This window comes from Condylostylus longicornis, unplaced genomic scaffold, assembly GCF_029603195.1.
Source record: "Condylostylus longicornis isolate FDR11 unplaced genomic scaffold, ASM2960319v2 ptg000004l, whole genome shotgun sequence".
NCBI classification, from domain to species: domain Eukaryota; kingdom Metazoa; phylum Arthropoda; class Insecta; order Diptera; family Dolichopodidae; genus Condylostylus; species Condylostylus longicornis.
In genome coordinates, this window is record NW_026577973.1 from 25,192,039 (window position 1) to 25,214,215 (window position 22,177).

General features: G+C 27.2%; 1 protein-coding gene across 6 annotated transcripts in view; it reads right to left on the reverse strand.

The window, feature by feature from the left end:
• Positions 1–20,679, reverse strand: part of LOC129613901 (microtubule-associated protein tau) — a 47,616-nt gene extending 26,937 nt beyond the window's left edge. For 2 of the 6 annotated variants that reach the window (XM_055528241.1, XM_055528247.1), the window contains exons 1-4: positions 20,401–20,679; positions 16,792–17,031; positions 2,717–3,587; positions 2,482–2,525 (exon numbers count right to left, since the gene is read on the reverse strand). In XM_055528241.1, the coding sequence (XP_055384216.1) occupies positions 2,482–2,525; positions 2,717–3,587; positions 16,792–16,809 (933 nt within the window). In that variant the 5' untranslated portion in view covers positions 16,810–17,031; positions 20,401–20,679. Of the gene's footprint in view, positions 1–2,481; positions 2,526–2,716; positions 3,588–15,680; positions 15,813–16,791; positions 17,032–20,400 lie in introns of those variants that run through there. The other 4 variants (XM_055528224.1, XM_055528262.1, XM_055528254.1 and 1 more) reach the window with 4 other exon arrangements.
• Between the last annotated feature and the right edge of the window lie 1,498 nt (positions 20,680–22,177).

A 22,177-nucleotide genomic window follows, 5' to 3' on the forward strand; every position in this document is an offset into this window, starting at 1 on the left:
GAACAGTCTAAAGAATTCAACTCGCCACTCTATATAGCCTTCGTGGACTTCAAGACAGCTTTCGACGCCATAAATAGAAGCGCCATATGGAGAGCTCTGGAGCTGAGGGGAATCCCTAACAAGATAATCAAAGTTATCAAAGCAATGTATGAAAACGCAGAGACCCAGATTCTCCACAAGAGAAGGCTAAGTGAACCAATAACAACAACGAAGGGAGTTAGGCAAGGCTGTCCCCTGTCGCCAGTCCTCTTCAATATAGTGATAGACGAAATCATGAGGAAAACAAATGTTATAAGAAATGGAATCGGCTGGAACATCTTCAACACCTTGGATGATTTGGAGTATGCGGATGATGTATGCCTACTTGCACACACATACGAAAACATGAAGCAAAAACTAAACAAACTGAAAGAGTGCGCAATGGAAGTCGGCCTACACATAAACACGCGGAAAACAAAGACCATCAGAATAAACACAACAAATCATCAAGAAATTGAAATTGATGGCGAAATAATAGAAGATGTGAATTCCGTGACATACCTGGGGAGCATTATAAGTTCAGATGGCGGGGCAGGCGCTGACATTGAAGACAAGCTCAAGAAAGCTAGGGCGGCATTTGCTAGACTATTGAAGATCTGGAAGTCCACGCAACTTTCTAGGAATGTTAAGCTGAGGATCTTCAACGCTTGCGTCAAATCAGTAATGCTATACGGCAGTGAAACCTGGCTCATTAACAAGAAAGACATTAATAAAATGCAGGTTTTCACAAATAAGTGCCTCCGCATCATCTGTCGAATATTCTGGCCCAATAGAATTAGAAATAGTGACCTATGGGACCTGTGCAAGCAGAACCCGATAGAAATAGAAGTCAGAAAAAAGAAATATAGATGGATAGGCCACATATTGAGGAGGCCAGAGCAGTGCATAGCCAAACAAGCATTGGAATGGAATCCCCAGGGTAGGCGAAGCATCGGTAGGCCTAAGAACACGTGGCGTAGAACGATAGATAAAGAAATAACAGCAGCAGAGAAAACTTGGGCACAAATAAGATCTATCGCCCAAAATAGAGAGAGATGGAGAGGTTTAATCGAAGCCCTATGCTCCTCAACAGGAGTTTGAAAAGGAAAAAAAAAAAAAAAGTTTAATTAATGTATGTATATTGCTTATCAGATTGAAATTCCAAGCCAATTACTCTATCCACCATATAAATGAAGTAATTTTTATTTATTATTGGAGCAAATTAAAATTTCAGGCGGTTGTTTCAGATTGCTTTCATTTTATTTTTCAGTGGAGCAGTCTGCTGAATTTCTTCAGTGAGTTTCTAATCTAAGGGAAAATGAGAAAAATGAAAGACTTCTAAATAAAAGGGGCAGTTTTCAATAGTACTTCAAGTTTGTTTTGAATTTGTATATTTTCAGACAAAAGGCTATGGTCCAAACTCTTGTGAAGTTTCCAGAGTAGTTTAATCTGGTATTTATTGAGAATATCTGAATATTAGTATTCACTTCAATTTAAACCGCAAATAGCGATCAATCTCATATCAAATTTTTAGCCGAATTCTATATTGCGAAAAAGGATTTAAACTTTAGAAAGTAGCATATTACATATTTTGCATTAAAAGTATATATTTAAAAGTAAAAAGTATGTACTTCATTAAATGTCGCTGAGAATGCTTTACTTCATAAATAAAAAATACAAAAAGCAATCTTATATAAAACGTTTGCTACATTCTTTTATTTCATAGAAATGAAATAAAGGAATGGATGTCAGATAACTCATTTACTAAAAAATAAGTCTCGACACTTACGTTTTGACAACGTTAAGTGTACAAGAACTTTGAAAACTTTCTATACTGCAGCTTTTAAAAGAAATTTTATTAAATTTTAATAAATTTTAAGAGTTGTTTGAAGACGAATCTGATTTTTTTACAGTTTGAAAGCGAAGGTTTGTTTCTTTTTGTAGGTTTGTAAAATAAATAATTGATCGCGAAATCAATGTCAAAGCAATACTTTAAGGCAGATAAGTCAAAATTTATTGTTTACCAGAAAGAAATTTTTAAGTGGAAAGCAAGTGGTTTTCACAATATAAATAATATTTGTGCGGTGAAATTTATACTATATTATTATTCATAATTAAAATAAATTTTTTTTTAAATTAAATTTCGAGGTAATTATAATGTAGTATAAATAATGAAATACGTATTATTTTATTCTTAAATAAAAATGAATAATCAAATATTAAGTAAATTTTTGTGATAATCTTTTATATACTGTTTTTGATATGGTCGCAGTGTTTTAAATGAAAATGGACTATTAAAACACACACGATTTCATTTACGAGTATTACGAAACAATTCAAAACGACGCGGTTATTTAAACAAAAATTTTATGAGCAGCATTCATTGACAAAACGCAATACACGCAGGTGGTAAAATTTATTCTTAAGTAAAAAATTTTTAAAATTTAAATTAGATCTACTAACCTTTTCTTGAGTTGATTCATCAACTCCACTATCGTTGTCTCCCTCTACAAATTGAAAAAAGAAAGCATTTATCAAAAAACATATGTATGTAAAAATTGCAAATAATTTAGTATGAAAATTTTATGGCTTCTCAACGGTAATCCCTAAATAATATTTATTTAAATTTTGACGATTATTAAAAAAAGTTTTAATAAGTAATGTAAATGTACTTTACTAATAAAAGACGAATATTTACTTTTTTTTTTTAATTCCGTATATGTTTTCTGTTGAATAACTTTTGGTGGTTCTTCAACTGGAGTAACAATTTTTTCTGAATCTTTTTTTTCACGAGGTGTATCTTCTGGGGAACTTGGTGCATATTGCTTCAAAGTGACCATATTGTTGACTGGTGTTATAACTTTTGTCATGGTGACCGAGTTATCTTCCCCTTCATTTATTTGATATGTTATTTTGCTGTTAGTTACGTTCATTTGATTTTTCACTGGATCAAAGTTCATACTAGCATTTGAATCACCCCTTGTTAAAGTTGGCATTACTTTAGGTTGTTGTTGATGCTGTTGTTGTTGATATGGTTGTTGCTGCTGTTGTTGCTGTTGTTGTTGGAATGTTGTTGGTGGCCTGTATGGTGGTTGATTTGGTGCCGTAACTGGATGTTGACCTGGTAATCTTGGACCACCACTACCTGATGGATATGGTGGACGTGTTTGTGGATTTTGTTGCTGGCCACCTAATTGCATAGTTGGCCTCATTTGATTTTGCTGTTGAGGATTAAGTGGTATTTGGGGTCTTGGTGGAACCCCGCTACTGAGCATTTGATTTATAGACGCTGGAGGCCGATTAGCATTCATGTTAATTGATTGTGCTTGTGGTCTAGGCTGCGGTGGTTGACTCGGTACACTCATTATTATATTACCTTTACTATCAGCTCTACGTAATTGCTGTGGTGGAGCTGGCCTTGGTGACTGCCCGTTTGTACTTATTTGGGGATTTGGTAATTGTGGTCTGATTTGATTTATAGCAGGAGTGCTCTGTAGATTGCTGGGTGGCGGATTTGGCCGGATTGGTTGTGCGACAAACTGTGGTCTTGGGGGCGTTTGATTTCTTATCTATTAAAACAGTGTCCAATAACAAGAAATCATAGCAAAATTTAAAAAAAATTAAAAAAAAAAAAGAAATATTTTTGTTATAGTTCTTAATAAGGTTTTCTTTGAAATAAGTTATTAATATAGGTATTTTATAGTTTTTTATAATACCTTTATAAATAACTTTTTAAAATTTGTGTATACAACATAAAAAATTTGTACATACATACATATTAAAATTTATATTAATTAATAAGATATATGTATGTACATATGAATGAATTTTTTTAATGAATTCTGACGTCAATGGGTAGAATTATTTTTATTTTTGTCCTTAATGAAATAATATTAAAGGTTGACTCTTCACATAAAGCAGCGTAAAAAGAAAATAGGTTGCAAGTTTTATGCAAAATATCTGGGATAATACTTTTTGAATGAAAATGTAAGAAAATCATGACATTCTCATTAGCTCAATGTTTTAAGTTTTTTCAAGTTCTGTAAAGTAAAATTTAGTGTTTTAAAAACTTTTAAAATCTTACAGCTGTCGAAACATATGTTTTTCTTGATTTTCAGAAGGTTTTATTTTTGAAGAAAAAAATTTCCATCAATAATAACTTTTTTTCTAAAATTTTCAATTAAAAATAAAATATGTTCACAATAAAAAATGGGTTCACAAATGGTTTTTTCTAATTTTCACATATTTATAATCCAAAATTAAAATTTTTGAATTTTGGTATTACCCAAAAAATGTTTGTTTATATTTGATAAATACTTTGGAATTTGACGTTTATCACATACATATTTATAAAGTTTTTAAAAGTCTTTTTAAGTTTTCCGTCTGATTTATTTTTTTTTTAAATGAGAATTTTTTTTGTTTTTTGCGAGAAATTTCGCCACTGTTTCTCTTTTAAAGTTTTTCAAAGTATTTAATATTATACCACGTGTAATAATACGTGTGTATTTATGCATATACTTTAAAATCTGGAAAATCTTGCTTAAATACTATATGTAGTCAAAATAGTTAAAAAAATTTACTTTGCTCTAAGAAAAATTAATAATTTTCAATCACATTTGTATAACTGAATTTTGACATAATATAAAAGTCATAAAAATTTACTTAAAATAAAAATGTCAATTTTTAATTTATTAACAATATTTTTACATAAGTATATGTATATATACTACATAATGTGAAAGTATTCATAGGTATGTACATATATGCATACAAATTTCAAAATAAATACAGAGCCTAGTTACGTAAACTAAAGTAAATTTTACATAATAATAATTGGAAATTTGTTATTGAAAATGAAAATTTTATAAGGAAAATTGAAATAAAGTAAATTTATAGCTTTATCTAATGCACTCATACATACATAAAATGTTAAAATTTTGAATCGGTTTTCTGTAAGGTAACAAAATTTTAATATGCAATTCTAGTATGTAATAAGATAATATGTTTTTTAATATGTTTGTATACATATACATACATAGTCGTGCATTAGGTTACGTCCTCAAATATTTACATATGTACATAGTAGGTACATGAACATGTATAAACATTCCCGCACATCCAAAATACAGCACTAAAATAGTACTATGTTGTATCTGCGATCCATATTGTAGAACAAAAAATTTATATAATTTAGTAAGATCAAAATGGCTAAATATCAAAACAGTGTTGGAAAGGTTAATCAATAAAGACATTTGACCAGGCTAAACAAATTTATTTAGCACTTTTGTGTCAGATTTAATGTCTTAAGATTTTAAAATATTTGGTAACTAAATTAGTTCATGTAGTCAGTTTTTAAAATTTTTTTACAATACAGTTGGTGAATAGACTGTCGTAGTTTTCATACCCGTACGAAAGTAAGTTCGAACGGTATACTAAATTTGCCTTACCGTTTGTAACGTTAAGAAATAAAGGTCTAAATATAGACTCAAGTGTATGTTTTTGATCAGCGTCGAATTCTGAGTCGATTTATCTTTGTCTGTCTATCCGCTCGTTCGTCCGTTCCAACGATAACTCAAAGACTAATTGAGCTAAATTCACCAAATTTTCACAAATGATTTATAATAGTAAATGCCAGAACCTTATTTAAATTGGATGTGACTGTTCGGACATCTGCCATACAATTTCAAAATTAATTTGGTTATATCTCAGTAACTAAGAATGCTGTGACATTGAAATTTCGCACAAGTAAATACGTAGGTAGGGCCGATGTGTTTGATAACAGTCGTTGAAGTTGCTTGGTTCTTTCTTTTAGCAGCAATACAACTTCAATAGTAGTTTGATCACATTTTGGAAAATATTAAAAAAAACACGTGTCTATAGTATAAATTTTTATTTACTACAAATGCATACTCATTTGTATATAAAAGAAGGAACATTTATTTAATTTTTTTTTAATTTTTTCAATATCCGAAGAACCTTTTATATCCAAAATTTCAAAAAGTAAAAAAATCGGTCGAAATTTACTTTAAGCCCCTGTAACTCCGAACCTGTTGAGCTATGAACATTATCTCTATACAACAGTTTTGTATACACATGAGGGCCAATACAATGGCATATAGCAGTGCACTTCGTTACGAGACACCCTGTATTTGTATATATGTACATGTAAGATAATTAAGAAAAATATATAGATCTAGGTATGTGTATATTTGGTAAAATTTCAACTTGCAAATCGAAATGAAACTTCTTGAATTTAGGAATGGAAATATGCAAACATAGCTGCGGCATTGGTTTATCTGGGTTTCTTTGTGAAACGATTAAAAGAATTTTTTAACTATAAAAGTTATGTTATACACGTAAACATTGTACATATACATACTTGTATGTACTATACATAATATGCATGTATATACATAATATACATGTATATATGTATAGTGCATGCAAGCTTTTTTCAAATTCCTCAAGTACAAAAGGGACTTTTGTAAGTTAATTGAAAAAGAAATTATTTCCTTTAATATGATACTTTGAAAGGGAAACAATATTGTTGAATTTTTCTAAAATTTTAGTTAGGACATGCTAACATCAATATAATGGTATATGGCATGTCAATAATATGGTTGTATGTATATATGTATAATATAAAGAAAAATGTTGCTTTACGTAAACATCAACATATAACTTTATACTTTTGTACGGTTTGTGTGCATATGTATATAAAAATTATATGTTTACATTCAAGGTATATATACTTTCTGTCTGTAGTTTGACTTTCGTAACTAAAAAGGAATTGTCATGAAATAATTTTTATTTGTTACACGACCTAGATTCGAAATCACTTATTGATTATACAAAATCTGGGATTCAATTTTCCCCTCCGCCCTTCCAAAAAATAAGTATGTATTTATATAATACATATATTTATATACATATACATATGCGTATGGATATGTATGTTTACATGCCTGTGTACGTACATACTAATCTAAACAGGACTGTTTTTATACCCTGCACTTCGTGAAGGGTATATTAACTTTGGTATGGAGTTTGTAACTACTTGAAGGAGTCATCTGCGGTATGGACATATATATATATTCTTGCTCAGCGTAAAATTCTGCGTCGATTTAGACATGTCCGTCCGTCCGTCCGTCCGTCCGTCCGTCCGTCCGTCCGTCCGTCCGTCCGTCCGTCCGTCCGTCCGTCCGTCCGTCCGTCCGTCCGTCCGTCCGATCGCACGATAACTCAAAAACGAATAATGCAATCGACACCAAACTTTCACAAGTTTTTTCTTTTGTGCCAAGGACGAACCCTATTGTTATTGGACTAAGTCGGACAACGGGTTCGGGTAGCTGCCATACAACTCCAAGAGTTTATTTTAAATATTTCAAAAACTAATAAAGCTTTAAATATAAAATTTAGTATACATGTGTCCAATTATATTCTACACATGCTCTAAAAATTATAATGGGATAGCTGCACCGGTTCGGGTGGCTGCCATACAACTCCAACAGCAAATTTTTTATATTCGGCAAAATAATAAAGTCAGATTCATGGAACTTGGCAGTCATGTGTCCAATTATAGGTCAAATATATTTCTGAAGTTTTGGAGGAATAGCTTGACAGGTTCGGGTACCTGCCATACAACTCCATAAGCTAATTTTAAATATTTGGAAAAATAATAAAGTCAGATTCATGAAACTTGGCAGTTGTGTGTCCGATTATAGATCAGATATATTTGTGAAGTTTTAGTGGAATTGCTTGACAGGTTCGGGTACTTGCCATACAACCCCAAAAGCTTATTTTAAATATTTGGAAAAATAATAAAGTCAAATTCATGAGACTTGGCAGTCGTATGTCCAATTATGGGTGAGACATATTTCTAAAGTTTTGGTGCGATTGCTTGACAGGTTAGAGTAGCTCCCATACAAGTCTAAAAGCTTATTCTTAATATTTGGAAAAATAATAAAGTCAGATTCATGAAACTTGGCAGTCATGTGTCCAATTATGGGTCAGACATATTTCTGAAGTTGTGGTGGAATTGCTTAACAGGTTCGAGTAGATCCCATACAAGTCTAAAAGCTTATTCTTAATATTTGGAAAAATAATAAAGTCAGATTCATGAAACTTGGCAGTTGGATGTCCGATTATAGATCAGATATATTTGTGAAGTTTTGATGGAATTGCTTGACAGGTTTAGGTACTTACCATACAACTCCAAAAGCTAATTTTAAATATTTTGAAAAATTATAAGGTCAGATTGATGAAACTTGGCAGTCGGATGTCCAATTATGGGTCAGACATGTCCGTGAAGTTTCTATAGAATGGTTTCACAGGTTAGAGTAATTGCTACACAATAACGAAAGGTGCAGGGTATAATTCAATCGGTTTATACCGACTGAAACGTTTTTACTTGTTTTAGTTAGCTTTGAATTTTGAAAATACTATGTTTATTTGTTTTATACATATTTTCCTTAATTATAACCATTAGAAAATAAAGCAATTTTTCGTTAAAATGTATAATTTAAAGGCTGATTATTTAATTGTTTGTGAATAACCCATTTGTATTTGATTTTTTCTTAATGTTGTGATTTTAGATAATATTATCATTTTGAGCATAAAAAAATTTTAAATATTGTAATGATTGATCTCAAATCAAGCAATTGTGTGTAGATATATTTCAATATTCCTTACACACTTGTTTAATTATGTATAAAAATGTGTTTATATAAAAGTATATAGGAGCGCTTAAAGAAACTATGCCGCATTGCATTAATATAAAAATATATATTAAAACATTTAGACAACAAAAACAATTAATCTATTTTTTTTTAATATTTGTTATAGAAATTATGCAATTTATAAATATTTTAACATTCATACATTTTTTTCACGAAATTATAAAAAATCCTCTAAAAGGTTATCCAAAAAATTTATTAGAAATAAAAATTCTTTTTTATTTAATTAATATTTCCATAATTACATTATTTTACGGTTTAATTTAATTGTTTATTTTAGGTAAAAATAAATTTCTTATATGTAAATTAATATAACATGCAAATAAGTTACAACATTTAAATAGTATGTAATTATTATAATACATATATCGTATTATATTATAGAAAATAATTATTTGTTATTTGTTTAGAACTTTATGTTATTTATATTGCAAAACCAACATTGAAAATAATTAGATTATAAATACGAGTATGTATAATGAAAAGAACTGTAGTATCTAGATATACGTAAGTATATATTTATTATAATGTACTCTACAGGGTGTTCGAGACTTAATGGTACTTTCGTCGTACGCTAACAGAATACTTGCGGTGATAAATTTGCTTTTTAGTCTTTTTGAATTATGAGGCGCTAAATTTGGAATTTTTACATTTTTATTCATTACTCGAGAAATATAGCAATACACTTACTCTGAAGGTCATTGAAAGTATTTTGGGTATAATAATGAAATACAAAGAATAGTCAACATAATTTGAATTTTGTGAAAACCTTGCTGTGAAAACCTTATTTTTCTTGTTCTTTTTCAAATTTGATTTTAAATTTTTGCTCGTAGTCCCTATATTCCTGAAATTTTTGGAAATATTCGGTGTAGTCAAATAAACGCAAGGCTTTTATTTTGAAAAAGGAAAGTCACATTTGAATAATATATGATTCTAAGTAACGAACCTTAAAAAAATTTGTTTTTGTTTTGAAAATACTTTGTTTTAATTATTTTTTTATTGTTTTGTATAAGTTGAGGTATATAATAAAAATATTAATTTTAATTTTATATAAAAATGAAGGTCTGACTACAGGACACCACTTTCTGTAGGTTAGTAAGGTGTAATTATGAGTAAACAATATGTTAGTAATTATTATAAATGAAGTGAATTTTTACTTCAATCTTAAATACATCTGAACCAACGAAGGTTTTCGATAACGCTAACACCTAAATAGCTAGAAGGGTAGCTTCTGAATGTACGACGTATATAAAGTTGAATTAAATTGCCATAATTATTTCTCGAGTTATAAATAAAAATGCAGAAATGAGTCGGTTTGATTCCTCATAGTTGGAGAAGGAGACACCAAAAAGCAAAATATTCCCAGTTATTTTTTGTTCGCTTGGAGATATTCTGTCACTCTGCTTTGATAGTCGAACAAAGAACGCCCTGTATATGAACACTAAACATAATTATAACAATTTTTTAAAAGTAAATTTGGAATATACTAGCTTTTCAATTTATAATGATAAACTTGTTGAATATTTTTAATGTCAATGTGGATTAAATGTCAATCTCTATCAGTAAGTATGTGTTTAACTATTTTAAATTTTTATTTATTGTGCAATTACATATAAATTGGATCAAATCAATGGCTTGCATTGATTTGAAATGTAGCACAATTCCTTTAAAAAAGTGAAAGTACTTTTCTTAAGAGTCAATCTTCTAATTAAATTTTAGAATTGTAAATTTTATTAAAATTCCAAAAAATGTTTTAATAAAAGATTATTACATTCTTTGTATACGAATTAGATTTATACGAAATTAAAAGCGTTCAGCTCCTCTTTATAGGTAAAAAGAAAAATTAACAAAATTTAAATTTAGAGGAAAGGAAAATGAAAAAGAAAGATTTTTGGAAAGGAATGGAGATGAAAAACAAATTTAAATTCTCCTGATACAAATAGCAATTTTTATTAATTTCTACAAATTGGTTAAATTTGAGACGTTTACCATTTTGTTTATCCTCTAAGATATGAATGATGACAAAAATTAAAAAAAATATGCATGTTTATAATAGATAATTATGAAAACATAATTATCTATTTATAATTAAATAAAATAAACTATAATCAAATTCGACATATAATTAAGTCAGCTAAGAAATAATATTTTTGGTGAGACAATCATTTCACGGTTATGTAGAAATTTGGAGAAGTTTACCATTTCATAATATTAGGTACAGAAAATTTTAATTTCTCTAGTTTTGGAGGACAAAGGAGTTAAAAAAAATTATGTTCCGACAAAGTAAAGGTCCTATTAATTCATTTCAGAAAGGGAGAGCAAGAAGAATCTATTTTCTTGCAAAATATATTTCAGATAAAGATGTGTTTGTGCATTAAATTTTAACTTATAAGTATCTAAAAAAGTATAGAAGTTTCGCAAACAGACTTGCAGGAGGCCAATTAACAATTGATAACTTTTTACACAAAATGCAGTAATTTCAAATTCACGTTTGCATTTTAGAAAATATTTTTTTACATAATATGCTTTTTCATAAACGTATAGCGATTTGTATTTATTATGAAAATGTTGTTAATCTAGTTTGTTCATAAACAAACTTTCGCAATATAGCGAAAATACTGTGACTAGCGCATTAAAGTCATATGAACTGTTTCAATTTTTTAGAATAGTTAAAAATATAGTGGACAGTCATCACGCGTTATGTTCGCAGTTATTGCGCTTATAAAAATCTTATAATGTATATAATATATTTGTCCTTTATTGAAATACTAATACGTTGTTGACATTAATTTTATGTATATATACTTGGTGTTCGACATTGACTTCTTCCTAAATTAAATTTAATTAAAATTTTATTTCAGTTGATAGTAACACTCTATTATTTATTTATAATATATAAAACATGTATTAGTAAACACAAACTACTCGTATATGTATACATATGCTATTACAACCAATCAATAGCCTAATTGATAGTTTTGTTGTAAAAATATGAAATAAACATTTTATTTATAGAAATTTAATTACAAAAAAAAAACAATGTATGTACAAGTTAACTAGGAAGAGTCTCTAAAGTTTTAAATATTTAATATTATAGTGCAATAGTTATATATATTATAATCTTTAAATTTAATAAAATGGTGTTTTATTATAAAACAAATATTTATATTAAAAAAGTAAATGCAAAAACTTTTATTTTCCGTAATAGCGAAATAGATGGCTTCGATAAAACAAAGTTTCAAAATTTACAATCAAATATTTAAACCTTTGAAGTCAGTAATATCTCTGGTACATAAAATTTCTTTTATTGAATATGGCATGCATTCATTTGTGAATCTAAACAGCGCTTGGCCACATTCAAACTATTTAAGTGTTTTACAGTAAGATCTTACTTGACATCTATAACATTTCCTTTGTAGGTGCCTATATTGAAATACGCAAGAATCTTACTTAGCAAGGGGACTCTCAGTTTTCCACGCGGGAAAAAATAAAACGAATGTTAAATAAGCGCGCAAAAATCTTCGAACCATGACAACATATTATTGTCTATATAGCGGAGTTTGATCATGATAATTTCACCTTTAAAGTTATATAACACAAGACAAGATACTTTAAAATTATATAATTTGAATTATTTCTAAAAAATTTTGTTATAACAAATAGATCTAGGAATATATTAGTTATAGCATAACATACATACGTGTAAATGCAAAATATGTTAAAAATAATTTATTTATAATTCATTAATTATTATGTTAAACATTTAATTTAATTTTTATTTCAAAAATACAAAGAGCTCAAATAATTCTGGTATTTTTAAAATGTTTCAAAGTACGAGTGTTTCCCAAACCAACATACCGCTTTAAATGCTCAAACAACATACGTAAAAAAGTGTTTGTAACATTTGTTCTTTTCCTACTTTACCCTTAGGACCTAAGTTATTGATATTTATTGTTTTGACTTTGTTAATATGCAATATTTAAAATCGCATATTATGGAAATATGTTACATTAGTTTTTTACATGGTATATTAATTTTTTATTTTATAAAAATTGTATATTAAGCTAAATAATATTAAATGTGGTATCGCCAAATACAAAGATTTAGTGTTTTTATTACATAAACAACTTATTTTAATAAACACACGCATATTTTATCTTCATTATCATATTAAAAAAAAAGTATTTTGAAAACTTTAAAAATAAACTGTATATTTTATTTGTTTTAAACACTGTACATTGTTCTTAGAATGTTTGTAGAAAATTCTGTTTTCAGTTTTAAGAAAATTTGCGTGTGTTACGTCAGAATTATGGTTATCTATATACGATGTATATACGTTGTATATACATATGTATTTAATTTCATTATTTGTTCATAATTATATCATATTTGTATATGATATAATAAATGCTGAATAAAGCATTTTCAACTTTAAAGAATTAACGAGATCATAAGAAGTAAAGAGATTACAATTTATTTATTCAAAAAAGGCGAACAATTTCTTAATCAATTTTTCTTCAATTTTCAAAATTTGAAATTATTATTTCATTCTATTCGACCATGACACCAGAAATTTTGTTAAAAACTGCAGTGATAAACTTATTTCATTAGAATAAAATGTTTGTCTTTTCTCTTACATCGTATGAAATGGTGTCCCAGAAAAATCTTGGAAACTACTTTATGATAATATATTATTCAGCCGCTTACATGAAATATCTATGCATAGTAATTAAAATGGACAGTTAAATAATTTTTTTTCGCGCTAAATATTTCTTGTATAAGTAAAAAAAGTTGAAATGTACTCGTATATTACGAGTTACGAGTGTTTTGACGGTTATATTTTTTTTTTAACAGTTTTTCCCCATGAAATTTTTTGAAAAACAAATTTTTTATAATTATATTTTAAAGTTAATCTTTCCTTAATTTTTTCATAATAATGGTCTCGTCTAATCGTGTTGTATATGAATCGAAAGGTAATGCTTTTTCTACTAAAAGCATGTTGCATAATCTGTATATCTTATGGCATACAATTTAATGAGAAAGACGTAAACTAATTAAATAGTTTTCTATATTAAAAAAATTTATTCACATAAAATCCGATTTACAAATCTAGTTTTTTATTGTGGTATAAAACAAAGCATACAAATATTTAAATGGTAATGAATATTTAATGATGTTTTTTTATTTATTCACAAAAATTGTAAGTCAAAATTAATTTCAAATAAAACGAAAAAAGTGTTTAATACGAAATTAAAAAATAAATATAACTATTAAATCATATTATGGGTAGCTTTCAATATATTTAAGTCGTTCTTACGTTTAATAAGAGGAGTTAATAAAAAGAAAACTTTTTTTGTTTTCTATTTTAAATTGCAATCACAATAAATCAATGCTAAAACTTAGAAGGCTTTTATTGAATCTTTAGAAATATAAGCTCCTTTTTTTGGCTCCTTTATTTTTTAGATTATATTCCAGTTCTATTAATTATTTGTGATACATATACCATTTATAAAATTATAATAGAAAAAATGTACAACTATGGTAACGTTTTTTTTTAAATTTTTTTACCAACGGACATTATCCGGCCCTAAAACTCCTTCTTTTAACGATTAGCATAATAAAACACAATTATCCCATTTCCTATTAAAAAAGAAATACACAAAAATATGGTTTTAATATAAGCACCCTTTGAAAGCTGTTTATAAACTGTTTATTATATGTAACCTATTTATATTAAATTTACCTTACCGTTTGTAACGCTAAAAAAAATCGTCTGAGATACAGACTCAAGAGTCTGTTTTTGATCAGCGTCGAATTCCGAGTTGATTTAACTTTGTCTGTCCGTCAGTCCCAACGACAACTCAAGAACTAATTAAGCTAAGTTTACCAAATTTTCACATATGATTTATTATAGTAAATGCTAAGACCCTATTTAAGTTGGAAATGATCGAGATACTGGTTCGGGTAGCTGCCACACAACTTCAAAATTTATTTGGCTATGTAAGAAATTATAGGAAATTTCGAATAAGCGAATACATTATTAGGGTCATTGTGTTTGATAAAAGTCATTGAAATTGCTTGGATCTCAATGGTAGCTGCCATGCAACTTGAAACTTGAAAAGTTATTTGGTATTATCTCAGAAACTATTGGTACGGATATAACAGAGTTGACATGGTCAACCCTATTTATCAAACACAACAGAGCGAGGAAAATAAACAGAGTTGACATGGTCAACCCTATTTATTTTCCTCGCTTTTACCGACCGCATTGCTTACAATAAGGGAGGTTATATAATGGCAACAAATTTTGCATATCGAGTTTTCGGTGGGAACGTACTTCTTCGTAATGGTAAGAAAGCGTAAATGAACTATTTTTAGAGAGGTGTCGGTCGGTCTGTCTGTTTGTGTGTGCACGCGGGTATCTTAAGTTCGGCTGAAGCGATTTTTATGAAATTTTATACGTGAGTTTGTTTTGGTTACGGATAACTGTTTTGCGGTCCAATTTTAGATTTTTACCTATATAAAGAGAAATAACCATCAAATTCTTTGAAATTTTAAGGCATTGTAATGTGCTGACCACATCACATTTTTTTATAAAAATTGTTTAAACATATTAAGATAATCAAAATTTTCACTTTTGATTGTTACACAAAGAGATAAGTAATATTTTTTAATTAAAATTTATAATAATTAAAAATTATTATAACGTTATATGGGTTTAATTATAGATCTTATCATAGTGTATCGAAAAAAAAAACAAAAATTCTGACTTTGACTAGCTGTATCTCGGAAAGTGTGACTAAAACCAAATTAATTGTAAAATCAAAAATCAATCAATCGTCTGTAAAACAAGCTCCCTATGATAACTCTATGTTTTATGATTTCAAAGTTATAAGCATTTATCTATATGTAGGAAAAGTTCCGTACCTTTTTTTCCAACAGGCTGTAGCAACAAAACGAGTATATCTGTACCCGTCGCCTCCAAATTCATAAAATTTTTTGCTGGAAGTTGATCAAAAAATCATCCCTGAAATTATTTGCCAGCTAATGCAAAATATCCTGTTTAAGTACGGTTATTAATTTATTGTCATGTTTAGAATTATTATAAATTTGTAATAGTTTTTAATTCTGAATTTTATTATAGAAAATTAATATTGCATATTAACAAAGTTAAAACAATAAATATCAATGTTTATAATAAGGGAGGTTATATGATGGCACGAAATTTCGGATGTCTAGTTTTCGGTGGGAACGCTTCTTTATGGTAGGAAAGAGTCAATAAACTATTTTTAAAGATGTGCTGGTCCGTTGGTCAGCCTGTCTGTGTGTGTCTCGAATGTGAACGCGTGTATCTCGAATTCAGCTGAATCGATTTCGATTAATTTCTATGTGTGAATTTGTTTTGGTTATGTCACGGGTTGATCAAATTTTGGAACATATTAGGTCTCGGGAACTGAACCTTTTTGCGGGATGATTTTGAAATTTGATTCCTTGAAATTTGATATTTGAATTCGGGATGTTAAAACAAATTTTGAGAACTATCAAGGCTCAGAAATCCAACTAGGGACCTTTCTTAAGTTTTTTACCATATTAATAGAATTTCTCGAAATTTAATATTTGAGTTCCGATTGTTACCAAAACTAACTGGCGAGTTTTTTTCAGGAATTCGGATACCACAAAGCTGAACTCTACTAAGAGCTAAATTTACAATTTTTCGGAGTATGTTAATTGGAAACTTATTAGCTTCCTCATAATTGGAAAGAAGTGATTTAATGGCATTTTTATAATTTTCTGTAATACTTTGAAACATTATGGCATTTTTATAACTTTCTGTAACACTGAACTAGACAACACAAATCGTGATCGGTTATGCTGACCACATCAGATTGTTTTTTATATAAATAAAATATTTTTTAGTTTATTCGAATATTTATGTACATATAAATTAAACATACATATATTGTGTAAATTGTATTGAATATTAAACAATTTAAATTAACAAAAATTGAATAGTATTTACAATATTTTTACATCTTACCGTTTCGGCATCCGTCATGTTTAATAAATTTTGTGCTTTCAATTAGTTTGTATATGCACTTATGTAGGCACAAAATTTTTTTTTCTTTTTTTAAAATTGTTGTTTTTTCTTATTTTGATTTATTTTATTCAATTTTTTTAATTATTTACAAAATTTTAAAATTGATTCCTTTTATAAATTATCGATTTACCACGTTTTGTACATTACACATGTATGAGGATGATTTTTGAAAAAATTTTTCTTATTTCGTATGCATAATTATAATTAAAAGAAAAATGAATGTTATTTTATTATAAAAAAGCAGAAATTGTTAAAATAAAATAAGAATTTTCTTCGTTACGAAAAGGAAAATTTCTATATATGTATGTATGTAATTTCTAGAAAACTAAAAAATATAATGTCAAAATAGATAAAATATTACATTGTAAAAAAGATTTGTCGTAGAATTTGTCTTAAGTGAAAAACTAAGGTTAGATTACAAAATCGTCGAACAAAAATAAAGTTTAGATATGAGAAAGAGGGTTTCAGATAATGACTTCATACATGTGACATCATAGCCTACTGTGAAATAAAAAACTTTGCTTCTACTACTTTTGCCCAAAATGTCCTTGAAGGACGATAGAAACCTTCAAAAGTAAAATTTTTAAAATTTTTAACAGTTTATATTTCTTAAACCAAAGAATGTATGAACGTTAACTAAAAATCATAAATTAAAGATTGAGAAGTCACCTTTCATGTTTTTATTGAACATAATTATATCTCTTATACATTTTCGAAGATAAAACGGTTTTTTTGAAAGAAGTAGTATTAAATATGTGAAAAAACGGTTCTTTTTCAAAAAGTTTCGTTATTAAAATATATATATTTTTTATGTGTTTGAATAAATTCTATTTTTTTTAGCTTTAATTTAGTAAAACATATTACACATTCATCTCTTATAGTTAAACTTGTAAAAGGCCCTTCTTTCTTTTCTAAATAAGTTTTTACCTAACTGACTAATCGTGGTTGTTGTTTTCAATTCTTTATGAATAATGTGCCCGTACATTTTATGTCGAGAATATTAACATTATAGTGCGAAAATATTTTCACCTTCATCAATATCATCGCTCCCACATATGTATACTTTTATGGAAATACATAGCTACATATATATTTATGAAAAAAGAACTTCAATTAATGACCGACATTATAATGAAATAAAATAAAAAAAGACACAAACTGTTTGGAGAAAAAGTTTTTATTGCATTTTCCTTCTACATCCCATTAAAAATCTGTACGGTATTTTTTATTTCGATTTTTATTTTGCTTGTAAGTCTCAAAACTTTTCCCAACATGATATGAGTATATCTATGTATTGTAATAATTTTATAAACTAAATACTAAATATATATACATACATATATTATTTAGTATTTGCATTTATGCGCAACCTGCACTAAAAACTTTAAGCAAAAAAGAAACAACAATAAAAGTATGACGGCAAAAAAACAAAATAAAGAGAAGAAAAACAGAAATGCAAAAAATTAAAAAACGTGCGACTTCTAGCGATGAATTTCACAAGCAAAAAAGCAATCTACAACATGGAAATTCCGAACTTTATCTAGTAGAATTTTAATAAGCAAATGCGAGCTGATGTATATTTGTTCTCATTGGCATGAATAAGATTGAAAATGATATCCTCTCGAGAGCTTGATTGTTCCTTGTATACAGACCTTACAGTATTTGTTAGCTTTTATTGTTTTTTCTTTGTCGTAGGTTTAAAATTTATTTTGAATTTACATTTATACACAAAGTATAAAAGTATCTAGTATATTCCATATGTATAATAAAATATTTTGAATGTATACAAAATGGAATTGTTTTTGCTATAATTGGTTTGGTATTAAAAAACCAAAAAAAAAAAAAAATTGGAAAACGTAAAATTTAACACTTAATTACAACAAGTGTTTCACAGTTTCATGTGCAGGCCGTTTATTATGTTTATTTTTTTTTGTTATTTTATTTAACTCTTAATTTTATACGAAATAAAGTATTTTTAATTTTGATTTTTATTTAACTATATTCAAGTTATTAATATGGCGAGCCAAGCGACAATTTCTTTCTCTATTGCGATAGAAAAATATTTAAAATTATAACAACAATTTTTTAAAAAATTAACAAAAGAAGAACGTTAGTTAAAGAGAGGATAAGTATTTTTATTTACTATTTTATATAAGAGCCTATTTTATTGGTTATGCACGTCCAATATGCTCAAAAGTAAAAAGCCATAAAGTAATAAGTTAGCGAGTCTAATATACATAGATGATAATAAATAGGGTATATGCGAAAATGCATCAATACGGTTATACTCTAAAGTTTGGTGTCCAAAAATTCAAAAATACGCTACGTATGGACATCATATTAAATCAGCTGTGCATCAATTTTTTTTGCAATTTTGTATTGATGCAAAGTTTTTTATTTGGAAGCTGAGAAGTAAATAATTTATTATTTGAACTCAATAACTAATAAAGTTAATTATTTTTTTTATTAATACGGTATTAATATTTTTATATGTTCCATTATATCAAAATCTCTAAAACTTAATTGAAATTAAAAAAAATTTTTTTAATAGATTTCAGTTGTTAATATTTTTAATATTTTTACACAAATAAAATTTTGTTTTTTCTCACAATTTCTCGAAATAAACGCCAAAAAAACATATGATTTACAAAGTGTTTAAAAATGTCAAAATAATATTCATCAGCAAGGTAAAAGTATCACATCGGTATAGCATCAGCAACTTTTTGTTTCATCGACGCTGCATTGATGCACATTTTGGATAACTTTCCGATTATATCCATAATTTTTAAAATTTATCAAATGTAAAGTTTATATCTTTGAATGTAAAGTTTACATCTGCGACGCCATTGTCTTAAGAATATCCGATGTTGTATTACAAATTATTAAAACTCGAAACAAAAAATTGTGGATATAAATGAATTTATATATGTACATAATTTACATTATAATATATGATTTATATAAAATTTATATTTACAATTTGGGAAATAATGTACATTTTGGGAATAATAATGATTTAGTCAAAATACTAAAAGTCAACAGTTAAAAACAAAAAAAATTACAATTCTAAGCTTACGTTACATTTAATAACCATTGTGCATTTTATACTACTTTGATATCATGTTATTTAAAAACCATATTTAAAACAATTTTTATTAAAAATACGCTTTTCCTAAAAAAATTATATGTTACTGAAGTTCACAACTAATTGTAAAGCTCACTGCTATCATTTTGTTTTATAATTATTTTAGAAATAATTATACACACCAAATACACAGGTGCTAGAAAATAAAACCGTATAAGTTGTGCTACTATTATTTTAATAATATCATTTAGGTAAGTGCAGAAGAAATAAAACAAAACATATTATATAACAAATAAATATAATTGAATTGAATATATATAACAAATTAATATAATTGAATTATAACTTTTTTTGCGTTTTTCATATAATTTAAAATTCTCGTTAAGTGCAATTTTGGTTTTAAAATTATTCAAAAACAATATTTTGCGCGACGATAGTAATCGGTGGGAAAAAGCGTAATTTACCTGTTATAAAAATTATTGTAGCGTAAAAGGCAACCTTTTCACAACATCTAAAACATTTATATATATGTTACAAATTTATATACGTATATAATTTTAACCGTTTAAAAACACTTATGATAAGAAAAGAAAAACAAAATAAATAATTAAAGGGATTCTTTTAAAATGTATAAGGGCACTTTTCTTTTAGTATACACAACTGTTATGTTCTAAGAAAGGGTAATTTGAAAAAGAAATAAACAAAAAAGTATGAGTAGAAAAATGCACTAAAAAATAAACGACCAAAAAAAAACCGTTAGAAAATTCTTTAGATTTCTTTTATTTTTCAAAGTTAAATCCCGACTGTCGATAGTTGTGGTAAAACTAAATTTTCATTTTTTTTAACAAAAAACAAAAAAAAAATAATAGCAATAAAAAAAGTAAAAATAAAAACCAGTTAGAAACTTATTTTTTATTTAGTTTTCTTATTTTAATTTTTTGGTTACCTACTTACATAAGTTCGTTTTGCAATCCTTTAATAATCATTCTTTCTTGTGTCTGTCTGTTAAACTAAACAAGGCAGATACATCTGTATGTAGTGATATCAAATAAAAATTCCAAATTAAAAAACAGTTTTACATATACATACATACTGTCTTAGTATAAATGTTTTACCTCTTTGTACATGAAACACATGAACGCGAACTGTTCTTTGTAAAATTCAAAATCTTTTTTTATTTCAAAAAATGTAAAAGTTTTTAAATTAAATTAAATCTTTCAGGCACAAAGATGAAAATTATTTTTCGAAGGAATAAAATTTTCCGAAACAATTCTTGAAGTTTTATATTTCGAACTTTTCCGATTAAAATGTTGGTGTTCAATTTTTGTGTATTCTCATTTTATTATGTTTCTAAAGGTTATCTATGTTATTGTAATTGTCTTCCCTGCCAATTATCTTACATAATACTCGTAATATTGCTTTGATTTTTTTTCGAAATTCAGTATTCTTCTTCAGAAAGCCTTCTTTTTGAAAGACAGTAAGGTCGGATGAATTTAAATTATTTTTTTAAATGTATTTAATCTCTAGTAAATTCACCAACCACTTTTCTTAAAATTTTGACTTTAAATATCCAAATAATATGTAGAATCAGCAGAGTTAAAAATATTAGTTGATTTCCTTCACACAAATGATTTTCATAAAATTTTGGAAACTATTTTCTACCTATTCTTTGGGCTTGGTATTGATTGTCTGATAGATATATATAGCATTAGTATTTAGTATATGGCTAATTTTAGGCAATTCATAACGTTTAGTGAATTTCATCTAAATAATGTTTACAAAGGAAAAGGACTTGCGCTCTATTGCATTTTCTTGAATCCAAAAATAAAAAACAAATAATAGAATTGAAAAAAAAACATAATAATTCTATATTTATTTAAATTTGTACATATACCTCTAAAACATAGAAAACACACTTACATATACTTGCATATATAATATTTATTAAATAAAAAGTAAGTAAATATAGCATATTTGTGTTCATATAGTAACAAACTCAAAAAGATAATAAAAAATTAAATCAAAGAAGAAAAAAGCGAATAAAAAGGAAAAATACTAAAAAATTAAAATTCGAAACTTTTTAGCACTTTTCCGAAAAATTTTTGAAAAAAAGTGATTATTAGTTTCACTCTGTCCGTCCGTCCGTCCATCCGTCCGTCCCTCTGTCAGTGTGTCTGTTTAGAAAATTTCTACACCCTTGAAGGTAGAATGCTGAAATTTTATACGTACATAGATCTTTAC